Source organism: Entelurus aequoreus, linkage group LG13 (assembly GCF_033978785.1).
Source record: "Entelurus aequoreus isolate RoL-2023_Sb linkage group LG13, RoL_Eaeq_v1.1, whole genome shotgun sequence".
Lineage (NCBI taxonomy): Eukaryota > Metazoa > Chordata > Actinopteri > Syngnathiformes > Syngnathidae > Entelurus > Entelurus aequoreus.
The window spans coordinates 27,869,849-27,884,935 of NC_084743.1; the positions used below are offsets into that span (position 1 = coordinate 27,869,849).

General features: G+C 40.8%; 1 protein-coding gene across 1 annotated transcript in view; it reads right to left on the reverse strand.

Moving 5' to 3' along the window:
• LOC133663276 (low-density lipoprotein receptor-related protein 1B-like) overlaps positions 1-15,087 on the reverse strand; it is an 872,326-nt gene that overhangs the window by 298,966 nt on the left and 558,273 nt on the right. Inside the window, 1 exon segment of the mRNA XM_062067630.1 lies at positions 9,558-9,707. Coding sequence (XP_061923614.1) covers positions 9,558-9,707 — 150 coding nt within the window.

The following is a 15,087-nucleotide window of genomic DNA, read 5'->3' on the forward strand; positions in this document are numbered from 1 at the left end:
CCGCAACCTTGTGGACAGCCTTCCCAGAAGAGTTGAAGCTGTAATAGCTGCAAAAAGTGGACCGACATCATACTGAACCCTATGGGTTAAGGAATGGGATGGCACTTCAAGTTCATATGTGAGTGAAGGCAGGTGGCCAAATACTTTTGGCAATATAGTGTATATTTTCAGAGTCAGGCATTCTTTTGGTCTTTACTATTTCATGCATAAAGGGACAATTCCCATTTAAATCAAGAGCTTTGAGGTCCAGTGTAATCTTTTACAAGAAATAAACTTGTCTTGAGTGCTAGTGTCTGTTGACAAGAAGTTTACACAACACTTGACCCCTGGAAGTCATGTACGCCTCGGTTAGCTCTGCCCCCTATGTTAATTTGATGCCGTTGGGCCCCCTGGCTCGTTGTGATTTTTCGCTCGTGGCACATCATATTCAATTTCCACATCAACTGCCTGTTTGAGTGCCGGAAAGTCGAGGCTGATGAATGGCCTACCTTCTACAGCGAGACCCTCACCTACGCCTCGAGCCAATCCAATTATTACAGAGCCATAGGACGTCCGTATAGTGCATCAACCTACTGCAAAAAACATTAATACCGTTTTCCCAGCCATCCCGCCCTTGCACTAAAGGCAAAATGAATTGATTTTATCCTGCGGCAATCTGCGACATAATGACACATTGATTTCCCTCTGTTCAGTTATTCTATGCCTGCTTGTCTCCTGCTGTGTGAGGGACACTCTCTTTCTAATAGGAATCAAACTCGCCTTGTTTACACATCAAGCTGCACTGAATGAACCTTAACTACTTCAAACATCACCAACAAATTGGTCATGATAGGACGGTTAAGAACACAGCTGTTGTTGAACAATGTTCCATCTGTTTAAATGGTAACCAACTAGTTTGAAATACACACACGCACACTCGACTCACAACATTAGCTTTATCTGCACAATCAAAGTGGATTGAATGCAAATATTGTCGTTTGCAGTGCCGTAGAACTGCACTGCACAACGGTTCATAATAAGATCCCTTGAATCAAATTACCAATTTGTAAGACTACATACACCCCCTATTAAATTTGACAAAATGGTTCATTCCACCTGGATAGCAACAAACCCAATTTCGAACGCTTCACTAAACGCATTAAAACTCACCTTGGAAAATAAATTAGAAAGGTAAAATCATAATACATCTAAATGAGGGCACCATAGAAGAAAGTTTCGTATAAGTTGCACTTTTTCGTCTCATTGCACATACTGTAACTGTGGTGCGTTCGAAGACCCTTAAATATAGTTGCAAACAGAGTCGTCACTAGTTTTTGAAGACAGGGGTAGACATAACCCCCAGGAGATATTAATAATGATGTATTACTATGATTGGTATCATCCACTGATGATAATCCTATATGTATCAGCTAATCTCATACTTTACATGGTGAATTAGTGCTGTACGGTATTAATAAAGTACCGTGGTACTAATGAATTAAAAACAATACAATACCGCCTTTGAAAAAAAAACTGTACTTTTTTTTCATCCACATGCTGCCGTGCATGGAGAGGAAGAATGGCAAAAAAAACGACCTTTCTACTGGTTAATAGAGTGCGTGAAGCGCAATAGAGAGGGGTTTGGACTTCAAAACAAAAAAAAAAACAACAAATGCTGGGTATTGTGGCCAAACAGCTCAATTTTTGTTTCATCTGACATCACATGGACAAAGATTAGACCTTCTGGAGGAAAGTTGTGTGGTCAGATGAAACAAAAATGTTGCTGTTTGGCCACAATACCCAGCAATATGTTTGGAGGAGAAAAGGTGAGGCCTTTAATCCCAGGAACACCATTCCTACCATCAAGCGTGGTGGTGGTAGTATTATGCTCTGGGCCTGTTTTGCTGCCAATGGAACTGGTGCTTTACAGGGAGTAAATGGGACAATGAAAAAGGAGGATTAGCTCCAAATTCTTCAGGACGACCTAAAATCATCAGCCCGGAGGTTGGGTCTTGGGCACAGTTGGGTGTTCCAACAGGACAATGACCCCAAACACACGTCAAAAGTGGTAAAGAATGGCTAAATCAGGCTAGAATTAAGGTTTTAGAATGGCCTTCCCAAAGTCCTGACTTAAACGTGTGGACAATGCTGAAGAAACAAGTCCATGTCATAAAACCAACAAATTTAGCTGAACTTCACCAGTTTTGTCAAGAGGAGTGGTCAAAAATGTAACCAGTAGCTTGCCAGAAACTTGTGGATGGCTACCAAAAGTGCCTTATTGCAGTGAAACTTGCCAAGGGACATGTAACCAAATATTAACATTGCTGTATGTATACTTTTGACCCAGCAGATTTGGTCACATTTTCAGTAGACCCATAATAATTTCATAAAAGAACCAAACTTCATGAATGTTTTTTTATGACTATCACGTATGTGCTCCAATCACTCTATCACACAAAAAATAAGAGTTGTATAAATGATTGGAAACTCATAACAGTCATGACATTTTGTTCTTTACAAGTGTACGTAAACTTTTGACCATGACTGTATATTTACACACATATATACAGTATTTACATATATGTATATATACATATATTTATATATAAACCAAATAATTTAGGGTATTTATGTACATATGATCTAGATATGTTAACCCTATCTTTAAAAAAGTTAAAAAGCTGGTTTCAAACAAATCCATGCAATAATTGTTATGTTCTTGCATGTAAACATACTAAGTGTGTGCGTAGGGGGCGGTGACATCGAGTTTGGGGTGGCATGGAGGGTCCTTTAGAAGTCTTGTGTATGAGTGGCCCATAATTTGTATCCATCCATCCATTTTATACCGCTTGTCCCATTTGAGTGCCAAACTAAAATGTAATAGTACTACATTGTGGACAAGCAAAACTATGTCCACCGACCCAGTAGATGAGCCCAAAACATGGCATGACAGATTAAGGACAATGATATCATCATACAAATTGGCCTGCAAAGTATTGGATGACGGATGAGTGTAAGTAATTTTTACACTTTGCCTGTACTGTACTGTCAGAGCACAGTGAAAAGTCGTTGTTTCAAAGTTGATGCTGTTCACGCTATTACATCAAACAATTTCCTCTGCATTAATTGTGATTGAAGGAGACGAGCAAACTTGAATCTACTGTTGTGCTGTACCTGCTAATATGCTGCTACATGTCATTATTCAATGTCACCTTCTCTTTTGGCTTCTATTTGTGATTACAATATTAAAGTGGTTTCTATATCAGACCGATCTGAACATAGTCAAGCTCAGGTAAGAGGTGTCCAAACAATGAAAATATGATGTGGCATACATATATACACTATATTGCCAAAAGTATTAGGCCACTCATCCAAATGATCAGAATCAGGTGTCCTAATCACTTGGCCTGGGTGTATAAAATCAAGCACTTAGGCATGGAGACTGTTTCTACAAACATTTGTGAAAGAATGGGCCGCTCTCAGGAGCTCAGTGATTAACCAGCGTGGAACTGTCATAGGATGCCACCTGTGCAACAAATCCAGTCGTGAAATTTCCTCGCTCCTAAATATTCCAAAGTCAACTGTCGGCTTTATTATGAGAAAATGGAAGAGTTTGGGAACAACAGCAACTCAGCCATGAAGTGGTAGGCCACGTAAACTGACAGAGAGGGGTCAGCCGATGCTGAAGCACATAGTGCAAAGAGGTCGCCGACTTTCTGCACAGTCAGTTGCTACAGAGCTCCAAACTCCATGTGACCTTCCAATTAGCCCACGTACAGTACGCAGAGAGCTTAATGGAATGGGTTTCCATGGCCGATCAGCTGCATCTAAGCCATACATCACCGAGTCCAATGCAAAGCGTCAGATGCAGTGGTGTAAAGCACGTCGCCACTGGACACGTTCTCTGGAGTGATGAATCACACTTTTCCATTTATGATGTGGGGTTGTTTTTCAGGAGTTGGGCTTGGCCCCTTAATTCCAGTGAAAGGAACTTTGAATGCTCCAGGATACCAAAAAAAGGTTGGACTATTCCATGCTCCCAACCTTGTAGGAACAGTTTGGAGTGGACCCCTTCCTCTTCCAACATGACTGTGCACCGGTGCACGAAGCAAGGTCCATAAAGACATTAATTGACAGAGTCTGGTGTGGATTAACTTGACTGGCCTGCACAGAGTCCTGACCTGAACCCGTTAGAACACCTTTGAGATGAATTATAACGGAGACTGAGAGCCAGGCCTTCTCGACCAACATCAGTGTGTGACCTCACCAATGCGCTTTTGGAAGAATGGTGGAAAATTCCGATAAACACACTCCGCAAGCTTGTGGGCAGCCTTCCCAGAACAGTTGAAGCTGTAATAGCTGCAAAATGTGGACCCACATCATATTGAACCCCAATAGGTTAGGAATGGGATGGCACTTCAAGTTCATATGTGAGTCAAGGCAGGTGGCCAAATACTTTTGGCAATATAGTGTACATTACTATATACATATATCTTCAAACAGTGTGTTTCTCTCATCTCATTACCAGCACTAGCAAATTAATTGCATTCATTGGTTAATAGTAATTTTTTTAGGATTGCAGCAGCGCGGAATTGAAAAGTATTCAAAGGTTAGAAAGTTACGTAAAAGAGAACACAAGAGTAAGTTCATTCCATTAATGTGGGAAATTACATTGGTTTTTTTTTAAATTTTGGCTCGACATAAAAACCAAAAAGGTGTTTTTTCTTTACAGATGATGCAACACCCCAGACTGAGCATAACATAAAAGTAACATTAAATAAAAGCAATCTTGTATTCTATTAGGGATGTTAAAGTTAACTAATCCTTTGACAGCAAATATATATTTTTTTATAAAATAGAGGTTAAAGGCCTACTGAAACCCACTACTACCGACCACGCAGTCTGATAGTTTATATATCAATGATGGAATCTTAACATTGCAACACATGCCAATACGGCCGGGTTAACTTATAAAATGCAATTTAAATTTCCCGCTAAACTTCCGGTTGAAAACGTCTATGTATGATGACGTATGTGCGTGACGTCAATCGTTGAAACGGAAGTATTCGGACGCCATTGTGTCCCAATACAAAAAGCTCTGTTTTCATCTCAAAATTCCACAGTATTCTGAACATCTGTGTTGGTGAATCTTTTGCAATTTGTTCAAAGAACAATGAAGACTGCAAAGAAGAAAGTTGTAGGTGGGATCGGTGTATTAGCGGCTGGCTGCAGCAACACAACCAGGAGGACTTTGAGGTGGATAGCAGACGCACTATCCGACGCTAGCCGCCGACCGCATCGGTGATCGGGTGAAGTCCTTTGTCGCACCGTCAATCGCTGGAACGCAGGTGAGCACGGGTGTTGATGAGCAGATGAGGGCTGGCTGGCGTAGGTGGATAGCTAATGTTTTTAGCATAGCTCTGTGAGGTCCCGTTGCTAAGTTAGCTTCAATGGCTTCATTAGCAACAGCATTGTTAAGCTTCGCCAGGCTGGAAAGCATTAACCGTGTATTTACAGGTCCATGGTTTAATAGTTTTGTTGGTTTTCTGTCTATCCTTCCAGTCAGGGGCTTATTTTCTTTTGTTTCTATATGCAGTTAAGCCCGATGCTATCACGTTAGCTCCGTAGCTAAAGTGTTTCGCCGATGTATTGTCGTGGAGATAAAAGTCACAGTGAATGTCCTTTTTCGCGTTCTCGACTCTCATTTTCAAGAGGATATAGTATCCGAGGTGGTTTAAAATACAAATCCGTGATCCACGATAGAAAAAGGAGAGAGTGCGGAATCCAATGAGCCAGCTTGTACCTAAGTTACGGTCAGAGCGAAAAAAGATGCGTCCTGCACTGCACTCTAGTCCTTCACTCTCATGTTCCTCATCCACAAATCTTTCATCCTCACTCAAATTAATGGGATAATCGTCGCTTTCTCAGTCCGAATCGCTCTCGCTGCATTGTAAACAATGGGGAAATGTGAGGAGCCCTTCAAACTTTGACGTCACGCTACTTCCGGTACAGGCAAGGCTTTTTTTTATCAACGACCAAAAGTTGCGAACTTTATCGTCGATGTTCTCTACTAAATCCTTTCAGCAAAAATATGGCAATATCGCTAAATGATCAAGTAGGACACATAGAATGGATCTGCTATCCCCGTTTGAATAAAAAAACGTCATTTCAGTAGGCCTTTAAGGAAATGAATCACTGCTCAATTGCATTATACTGTACATCTGCTTCTTCAGATGATTTAAGTTAATTGGTTTTCTACCGCATATTATGTGTTCATCCTGATGAGAGGCTGAGGCACAACCTTGACCGCTCGCCGGTCAATCAGAGGGAACATGGACAAACAGATATTCATACGCACGCATATAGATAATTAAGAGTTCGATTAACCTAACATGCAATTTTTTGGAACTGTGCGAGGAATTCGCAGTACCCAGAGAAAATGTAGGCTTGCATGGTGAATAGAGAACATGCACATGGAAGCTGGCTATAAGGCAGACATCCTAACCAAATATCACACCACCCTTCTTCTGATAATACAAAGTATTACTGTTGTTTGGATTGGTTGGATAACACATTCCCAAAACCACTGAATTGGGCTAAAAGGAACCTATGATGAATGTCATCTTTTCTGACGTATAAATGTTGTGACAATGCCAAAGCGTCAAATCATATGGTTCATGCATTTTGGCATGAGGTTCTACGCAGTTTTTGATGCCTCTGTTGGCTGGGTTTTGCAGTCGAGCTCCATCTTGACGTCCCAGTGAGCTGGATGTACATATTGAGACATTAAGTCAAGCTCTCAGCCAGAGGGGGAGGAATCTCAAATAAGGTAGGATGAAGTGTTATTTTATTATAATCTCGGCATGCGCATATAATAACACTGTCATGCAGTCACATAAATGCTGCTAAAAGCAAGCATCAAATCTGATTTGTTTGCCCTCAAGTGAGCCGGATCGGATATTGGCTGAACCAGGGGTGTCCAAAGTTTGGCCCGGGGGCCATTTGCGGCCCGCAGCTCGTTTTTAATTGGCCCGCGATGCCGACAAAATACAATTTTTGCTTAGGAAAAATTAAACCAGACCAATTTCCCCCAAAATGGGACCTGAAAAACAAAATTGCTGTTGACCTGTGCGTCTTTTACATGGTGTTTGATTAACATATGTACACATTTCTTGCAAGATATGGTAAGATATTGAGTTTGCTAAAGCTAAATATCAATAATAATAAGTATTGATAAAGACTCATTTTAAGATGTATAATAGATTGAACTACATTGCATTAGTTTTTGTTACGTTTCGTTTTATGTATGCACTCCGGGATGCAGAGACGGCAGGCAAGTGCAGAAAAGAATGGCAATTGTAAGATTTTGAGTGTGCTAAGCCTTATAATGTAATAATCATACTAATATTGATAAATAATAGTAATAGGAATAATTGACTCAACTACATTGTATTAGTTTGTGTTACGTTACACACTCCGGGATGCAGAGACGGCAGGCAAGTGCAGAAAAGAATGGTAATGGTAAGATTTTGAGTGTGCTAAGCCTTGTAATGTAATAATCATACTAATATTGATAAAGAATCGTAATAAGAATAATTGATTCAACTACATTGTATTAGTTTTTGTTACGTTTCGTTTTATGTATGCACTCCGGGATGCAGAGACGGCAGGCAAGTGCAGAAACTAATGGTAATGGTAAGATTTTAAGTGTGCTTAGCCTTGTAATGTGATAATCTTACTAATATTGATAAATAATCGTAATAAGAATAATTGATTCAACTACATTGTATTGGTTTTTGTTACGTTTCGTTTTATGTATGCACTCCGGGATGCAGAGACGGCAGGCAAGTGCAGAAAAGAATGGCAATGGTAAGATTTTGAGTGTGCTAAGCCTTATAATGTAATAATCATACTAATATTGAGAAAGAATCATAATAAGAATAATTGATTCAACTACATTGTATTAGTTTTTGTTACGTTTCGTTTTATGTATGCACTCCGGGATGCAGAGACGACAGGCAAGTGCAGAAAATAATGGTAATGGTAAGATTTTAAGTGTGGTAAGCCTTGTAATGTAATAATCATACTAATATTGATAAAGAATCATAATAAGAATAATTGATTCAACTACATTGTATTAGTTTTTGTTACATTTCGTTTTATGTATGCACTCCGGGATGCAGAGACGGCAGGCAAGTGCAGAAAAGAATGGCCCTGGTAAGATTTTGAGTGTGCTAAGCCTTATAATGTAATAAACATACTAATATTGATAAAAAAATAGTAATAAGAATAATTGATTCAACTGCATTGTATTAGTTTTTGTTACGTTATGCAGAGACGGCAGACAAGTGCAGAAAATAAGTCTTCTTTACCAGGGAAAGGCAGGTGCACACATGGAAAATAGACGTATGAAGCGCAAAGGTACAACGTTGAGGTAAAAAGCAAAACATAATCCAGTCCCCAAAAGCATTCCAATTGGCAACCAAGGACAGGTGACGGCGCCAGCGCTCAGCTGGCAAATGGAGAAAAAAAGGATGTGCAACAACAAATAAAAGCACTGCACAGGAAATCATACAACATTTAAAAAAAACAATAATAACTGGCATGTAAGAGGTTTTCGGGTCTTGAATGTACAAAAAAGTACAAAGTGCCCCTAGAGCCTTCAATTTTTCTGTATGCGTCCCTTGCTGGAAAAAGTATGGACACCCCGTCTAAACGCTGTTTTAGTGCTTCAAATCTGATGTTTTTGTTATGATCCGTTACCCGGATCATAGTTTGTTTGCGTTTATTTAGGTTTTGATTCACTTGCTGTTTTGTGTTTCTTGGTTTTCATGGGTGCTGATTGTTTTCAGCACCCATTGTTTGACTTGTTTGCTGTTTTCCTGTGTGTAGTGTTTTAGTTCTTGTCTTGCGCTCCTATTTTGGTGGCTTTTTCTCTTTTTTTGGTATTTCCCTGTAGCAGTTTCATGTCTTCCTTTGAGCGATATTTCCCACATCTACGTTTGTACTTTGTTTTAGCAATCAAGAATATTTAACTTGTTCTTATCCTTCTTTGTGGGGACATTGTTGATGGTCATGTCATGTTCGGATGTACATTGTGGACGCCGTCTTTGCTCCACAGTAAGTCTTTGCTGTCGTCCAGCATTCTGTTTTTGTTTACTTTGTAGCCAGTTCAGTTTTAGTTTTGTTCTGCATATCCATCCCTAAGCTTCAATGCCTTTTCTTAGGGGCACTCACCTTTTGTTTATTTTTGGTTTAAGCATTAGACACCTTTTTACCTGCACGCTGCCTCCCGCTGTTTCCGACATCTACAAAGCAATTAGCTACCGGCTGACACCTACTGATATGGAAGAGTATTACACGGTTACTCTGCCGAGCTCTAGACAGCACAACACATCATTTGCAGACTATAATTACTGGTTTGCAAAAAATATTTTTAACCCAAATAGGTGAAATTAGATAATCTCCCACGGCACACCAGACTGTATCTCACTCACAATCATTATATGTGCCCCTTATATAGATGTAATTGCTGAACATTCAGACTTCTCCCCTTTGACAATCAAATGCAAACTCACCTATCACGGCCAAAGCAGTGCCTTTCGTAAGCTCCTTCTTCAGATTTTCCAGTACCTCCAGTCCTGTTCCATCCAGATTGCACCTGTTGATGGTGTTATTGGCTGAACTAATCCAGTAAAGCTTGTTGGCTGTATAGTCTACTGAGAGACCTGAGAGAAATCAAACAGAGAACAACAAAGTTATATTCATTATCGCAGCAGGCTAAAATTGTTATAAATGTAGGATTGTTTAGCATTAACAACTCAGTTAAAAAGAAGTCACAAACAACTAGCTGATTGAATGGCCAGGTAATCAATTATTTTGATTGTGCCAATGTACCTAAAAAGGGAAACACATATTTGTCATATTTAAAAAAATAACATTTTCAAGAAAACCTTAGAAAATGGAGTCTCACTAGAATATGCTGCAGAAAACATAGCCATTAAAGGGGACTTATGATGAATTAAAGGCCTACTGAAACCCACTACTACCGACCACGCAGTCTGATAGTTTATATATCAATGATGAAATCTTAACATTGCAACACATGCCAATAGGGCTAACTTATAAAGTGCAATTTCCCGCTAAACTTCCGGTTGAAAACGTCTATGTATGATGACGTATGCGCGTGACGTTAATCGTTGAAACGGAAGTATTCGTACACATTGTATCCAATACAAAAAGCTCGGTTTTCATCTCAAAATTCCACAGTATTCTGGACATCTGTGTTGGTGAATCTTTTGCAATTTGTTTAATGAACAATGAAGACTGCAAAGAAGAAAGCTTTAGGTGGGATCGGTGTATTAGCGGCTGGCTGCAGCAACACAACCAGGAGGACTTTGACTTGGATAGCAGACGCGCTATCCGACGCTAGCCGCCGACCGTACGGATGATCGGGTGAAGTCCTTCGTCGCTCCGTCGATCGCTGGAACGCAGGTGAGCATGGGTGTTGATGAGCAGATGAGGGCTGGCTGGCGTAGGTGGAGAGATAATGTTTTTAGCATAGCTCTGTGAGGTCCCGTAGCTAAGTTAGCTTCAATGGCGTCGTTAGCAACAGCATTGTTAAGCTTCGCCAGGATGGAAAGCATTAACCGTGTAGTTACATGTCCATGGTTTAATAGTATTGTTGATCTTCTGTCTATCCTTCCAGTCAGGGGTTTATTTATTTTCTTTCTATCTGCAGTTAAGCCAGATGCTATCACGTTAGCTTCGTAGTTAAAGTGCTTCGCCGATGTATTGTCGTGGAGATAAAAGTCACTGTGAATGTCCATTTCGCGTTCTCGACTCTCATTTTCAAGAGGATATAGTATCCGAGGTAGTTTAAAATACAAATCCGTGATCCACAATAGAAAAAAGAGAGAGTGTGGAATCCAATGAGTCATTGTACCTTAGTTACGGTCAGAGCGAAAAAAGATGCGTCCTGCACTGCACTCTAGTCCTTCACTCTCACGTTCCTCATCCACAAATCTTTCATCCTCGCTCAAATTAATGGGGTAATCGTCGCTTTCTCGGTCCGAATCGCTCTCGCTGCTGGTGTAAACAATGGGGAAAAGTGAGGAGCCTTTCAACCTGTGACGTCACGCTACTTCCGGTACAGGCAAGGCTTTTTTTTATCAGCGACCAAAAGTTGCGAACTTTATTGTCGATGTTCTCTACTAAATCCTTTCAGCAAAAATATGTTGAAGTATGACACATAGAATGGATCTGCTATCCCCGTTTAAATAAAAACAATTCATTTCAGTAGGCTTTTAAGTCTTTTCTGACTTATACATGTTACAAAGTTGGATACTCGTGTCAAACAATGCCAAAGCGTCAAATGATAAGATTCATGCATTTTGGCGTGAGCTCGCAAGCAGTTTTAGATGCCTCTGTTTGCGGGGTTTTGCAGGCTGGCAACGTCATGACGTCACAGCCAGGTGGCCGTACTTTAGACTTTATACAGTAAAAGTCAACCTCCTTCCCCTCTGCTTCATGATTTAAGCTATATATTTAAACAGTGCACATTTTCAAAAGATAAATTATAATACTTTTGGGGAGGGTGGGGCGTGATTTAAAGGCCTACTGAAACCCACTACTACCGACCACGCAGTCTGATAGTTTATATATCAATGATGCAATCTTAACATTGCAACACATGTAAAGTGCAATTTTAAATTTCCCGCGAAATATCCTGCTGAAAACGTCTCGGTATGATGACGTTTGCGCGTGATGTCACGGATTGTAGCGGACATTTTGGGACACCATTGTGGCCAGCTATTAAGTCGTCTGTTTTCATCGCAAAATTCCACAGTATTCTGGACATCTGTGTTGGTGAATCTTTTGCAATTTGTTTAATGAACAATGAAGACAGCAAAGAAGAAAGCTGTAGGTGGGAAGCGGTGTATTAGCGGCCGGCTGCAGCAACACAAACACGTAGCTGGTGTTTCATTGTTTACATTCCCGAAATATGACAGTCAAGCTTTACCATTGGCCTATGGAGAACTGGGACAACAGAGGCTCTTACCAGGAGGACTTTGAGTTGGATATGCGGTACCGTGAGTACGCAGCTGCGGCTTCCAAACATTTGATCGCTTGCCCGTACGTGCGTGCCGCTATGTGCATGTCACATACGTAACTTTGGGGAAATATATGTGCTGTATGAACTTTGCGGAGGTGAACGGTACTTTGGGCTGTGGGATTGAGTGTGTTGTGCGGGTGTTTGATTTGTATTGGGGGGTTATATTGACGGGAGGGGGGAGGTGTTTGTTATGCGGGATTAAATTGTGGCATATTAAATATAAGCCTGGTTGTGTTGTGGCTAATAGAGTATACATATGTCTTGTGTTTATTTACTGTTTTAGTCTTTCCCAGCTGAATATCAGGTCCCACCCGCCTCTCACAGCATCTTCCCTATCTGAATCGCTTCCACTGCCCTCTAATCCTTCACTCTCACTTTCCTCATCCACAAATCTTTCATCCTCGCTCAAATTAATGGGGTAATCGTCGCTTTCTCGGTCCGAATCGCTCTCGCTGCTGCTGGCCATGATTGTGAACAATGTGCAGATGTGAGGAGCTCCACAACCTGTGACGTCACGCTACTTCCGGTACAGGCAAGGCTTTTTTATCAGCGACCAAAAGTTGCAAACTTTGTGGTCGATGTTCTCTACTAAATCCTTTCAGCAAAAATATGGCAATATCGCGAAATGATCAAGTATGACACATAGAATGGACCTGCTATCCCCGTTTAAATAAGAAAATCTCATTTCAGGAGGCCTTTAATTTGTAATCTGGGAACGTCTCCACAATCGAACATTTGTAAGACAGACTTAAAAAACGGGTTATTAATGTGACTAAGGAACAAAATGTTCACCATCAATCACAGCAGCACCACAGTGGGATGAAAAGTCACAGGTAAAAAAAATGTGGTGGTCTTCTCCGACTCAAGGTCAGCGTTAATCTCTATTCAACACTTTTTGGTCACAAAGCCAACAAGATATAGTCAATGACATATATGAAATCCTGTTCAGGCTTGGGAGGGTTAATACCAGTGTAAGGTTCCTATGAGTTCCAGCTCACACAGGCTTAAAGGGCAATGAATTGGCAGATCTGCTGGCAAAGCAAAACCTGATGCTTAGGCAGTTCAGAGTGGTACCTCTCAGCAAGACGGGGGCAAAACCATTAACTAAAGAAAATATTCAGAAAGAATGACAATCACATTGGGACCTGAGCACAACAGGAAGATACTCGTATGCAATACAGAACACATCAGGACCGGGAGGAACTGTAAGGGGCAGCACAGAAGAGGAAGGAATCACATCACACATTAGATCAGGACATTCCAGACTGAATAGGACATTGCACCTTATAAGTATACACCCGACAGGATTATGACGCAGCTGCAATGAGGTAGAGACAGTGGAACATACAATCCTTCATTGTGGGAAATACAGAGAAAGGAGAAAAGTAAGAGAGGAAGTTAGAAGACATGGCCAAAAGGAGGATACTCTAAGAAGCAACCAAAATGTTTTAGCGAAATTTCTAGAAGAGACTTGTTTATTGAATGAAGTTTAGTAAGATATGTACTGTATGAATGTGAGGGAAAGAGAAGGGAGGGAATTCTGGTTCACACTCCAATACAGTAGGTGGCGGTTATGCACCATTAAAGGCCTACTGAAACCCACTACTACAGACCACGCAGTCTGATAGTTTATATATCAATGATGAAATCTTAACATTGCAACACATGCCAATACGGCCGGGTTAACTTATAAAGTGCAATTTAAATTTCCCCGCGAAACTTCCGGTTGAAAAAGTCTATGTATGATGACGTATGCGCGTGACGTCAATCGTTGAAACGGAAGTATTCGGACACCATTGTGTCCAATACAAAAAGCTCTGTTTTCATCGCAAAATTCCACAGTATTCTGGACATCTGTGTTGGTGAATCTTTTGCGAATTGTTTAATGAACAATGAAGAATGCCAAGAAGAAAACTGTAGGTGGGATCGGTGTATTAGCGGCTGGCTGCAGCAACACAACCAGGAGGACTTTGACTTGGATAGCAGACGCGCTATCCAACGCTAGCCGCCGACCGCGGGTGAAGTCCTTCGTCGCTCCGTCGATTGCTGGAACGCAGGTGAGCACGGGTGTTGATGAGCAGATGAGGGCTGGCTGGCGTAGGTGGATAGCTAAAGTTTTAGCATAGCTCTGTGAGGTCCCGTAGCTAAGTTAGCTTCAATGGCGTCGTTAGCAACAGCATTGTTAAGCTTCGCCAGGCTAGAAAGCATTAACCGTGTAGTTACAGGTCTGGTTTAATAGTATTGTTGATTTTCTGTCTATCCTTCCAGTCAGGGGTTTATTTATTTTCTTTCTATCTGCAGTTAAGCCCGATGCTATCACGTTAGCTCCGTAGCTAAAGTGCTTCGCCGATGTATTGTCATGGAGATAAAAGTCACTGTGAATGTCCATTTCGCATTCTCGACTCTCATTTTCAAGAGGATATAGTATCCGAGGTGGTTTAAAATACAAATCTGTGATCCACAATAGAAAAAGGAGAAAGTGTGGAATCCAATGAGACCTTGTACCTAAAACACGGTCAGAGCGAGAAAAAAAAAAACGTCCTGCACTGCACTCTAGTCCTTCACACTCACGTTTCTCATCCACAAATATTTCATCCTCGCTCAAATTAATGGGGTAATCGTCACTTTCTCGGTCCGAATCGCTCTCACTGCTGGTGTAAACAATGGGGAAATGTGAGGAGCCTTTCAACCTGCAACATCACGCTACTTCCGGTACAGGCAAGGCTTTTTTTATCAGCGACCAAAAGTTGCAAACTTTATCGTCGATGTTCTCTACTAAATCCTTTCAGCAAAAATATGGCAATATCGCGAAATGATCAAGTATGACACATAGAATGGATCTGCTATCCCCGTTTAAATAAAACGATTTAATTTCAGTAGGCCTTTAACATTGGGTGCCCTGCAATAAGACAATAAGAGAAAAAAGTATAGCCAATACATATTATCTGAACCAGGATGGAAGAGTTTTAAAAAACATCTTAGGTCCCCTTTAA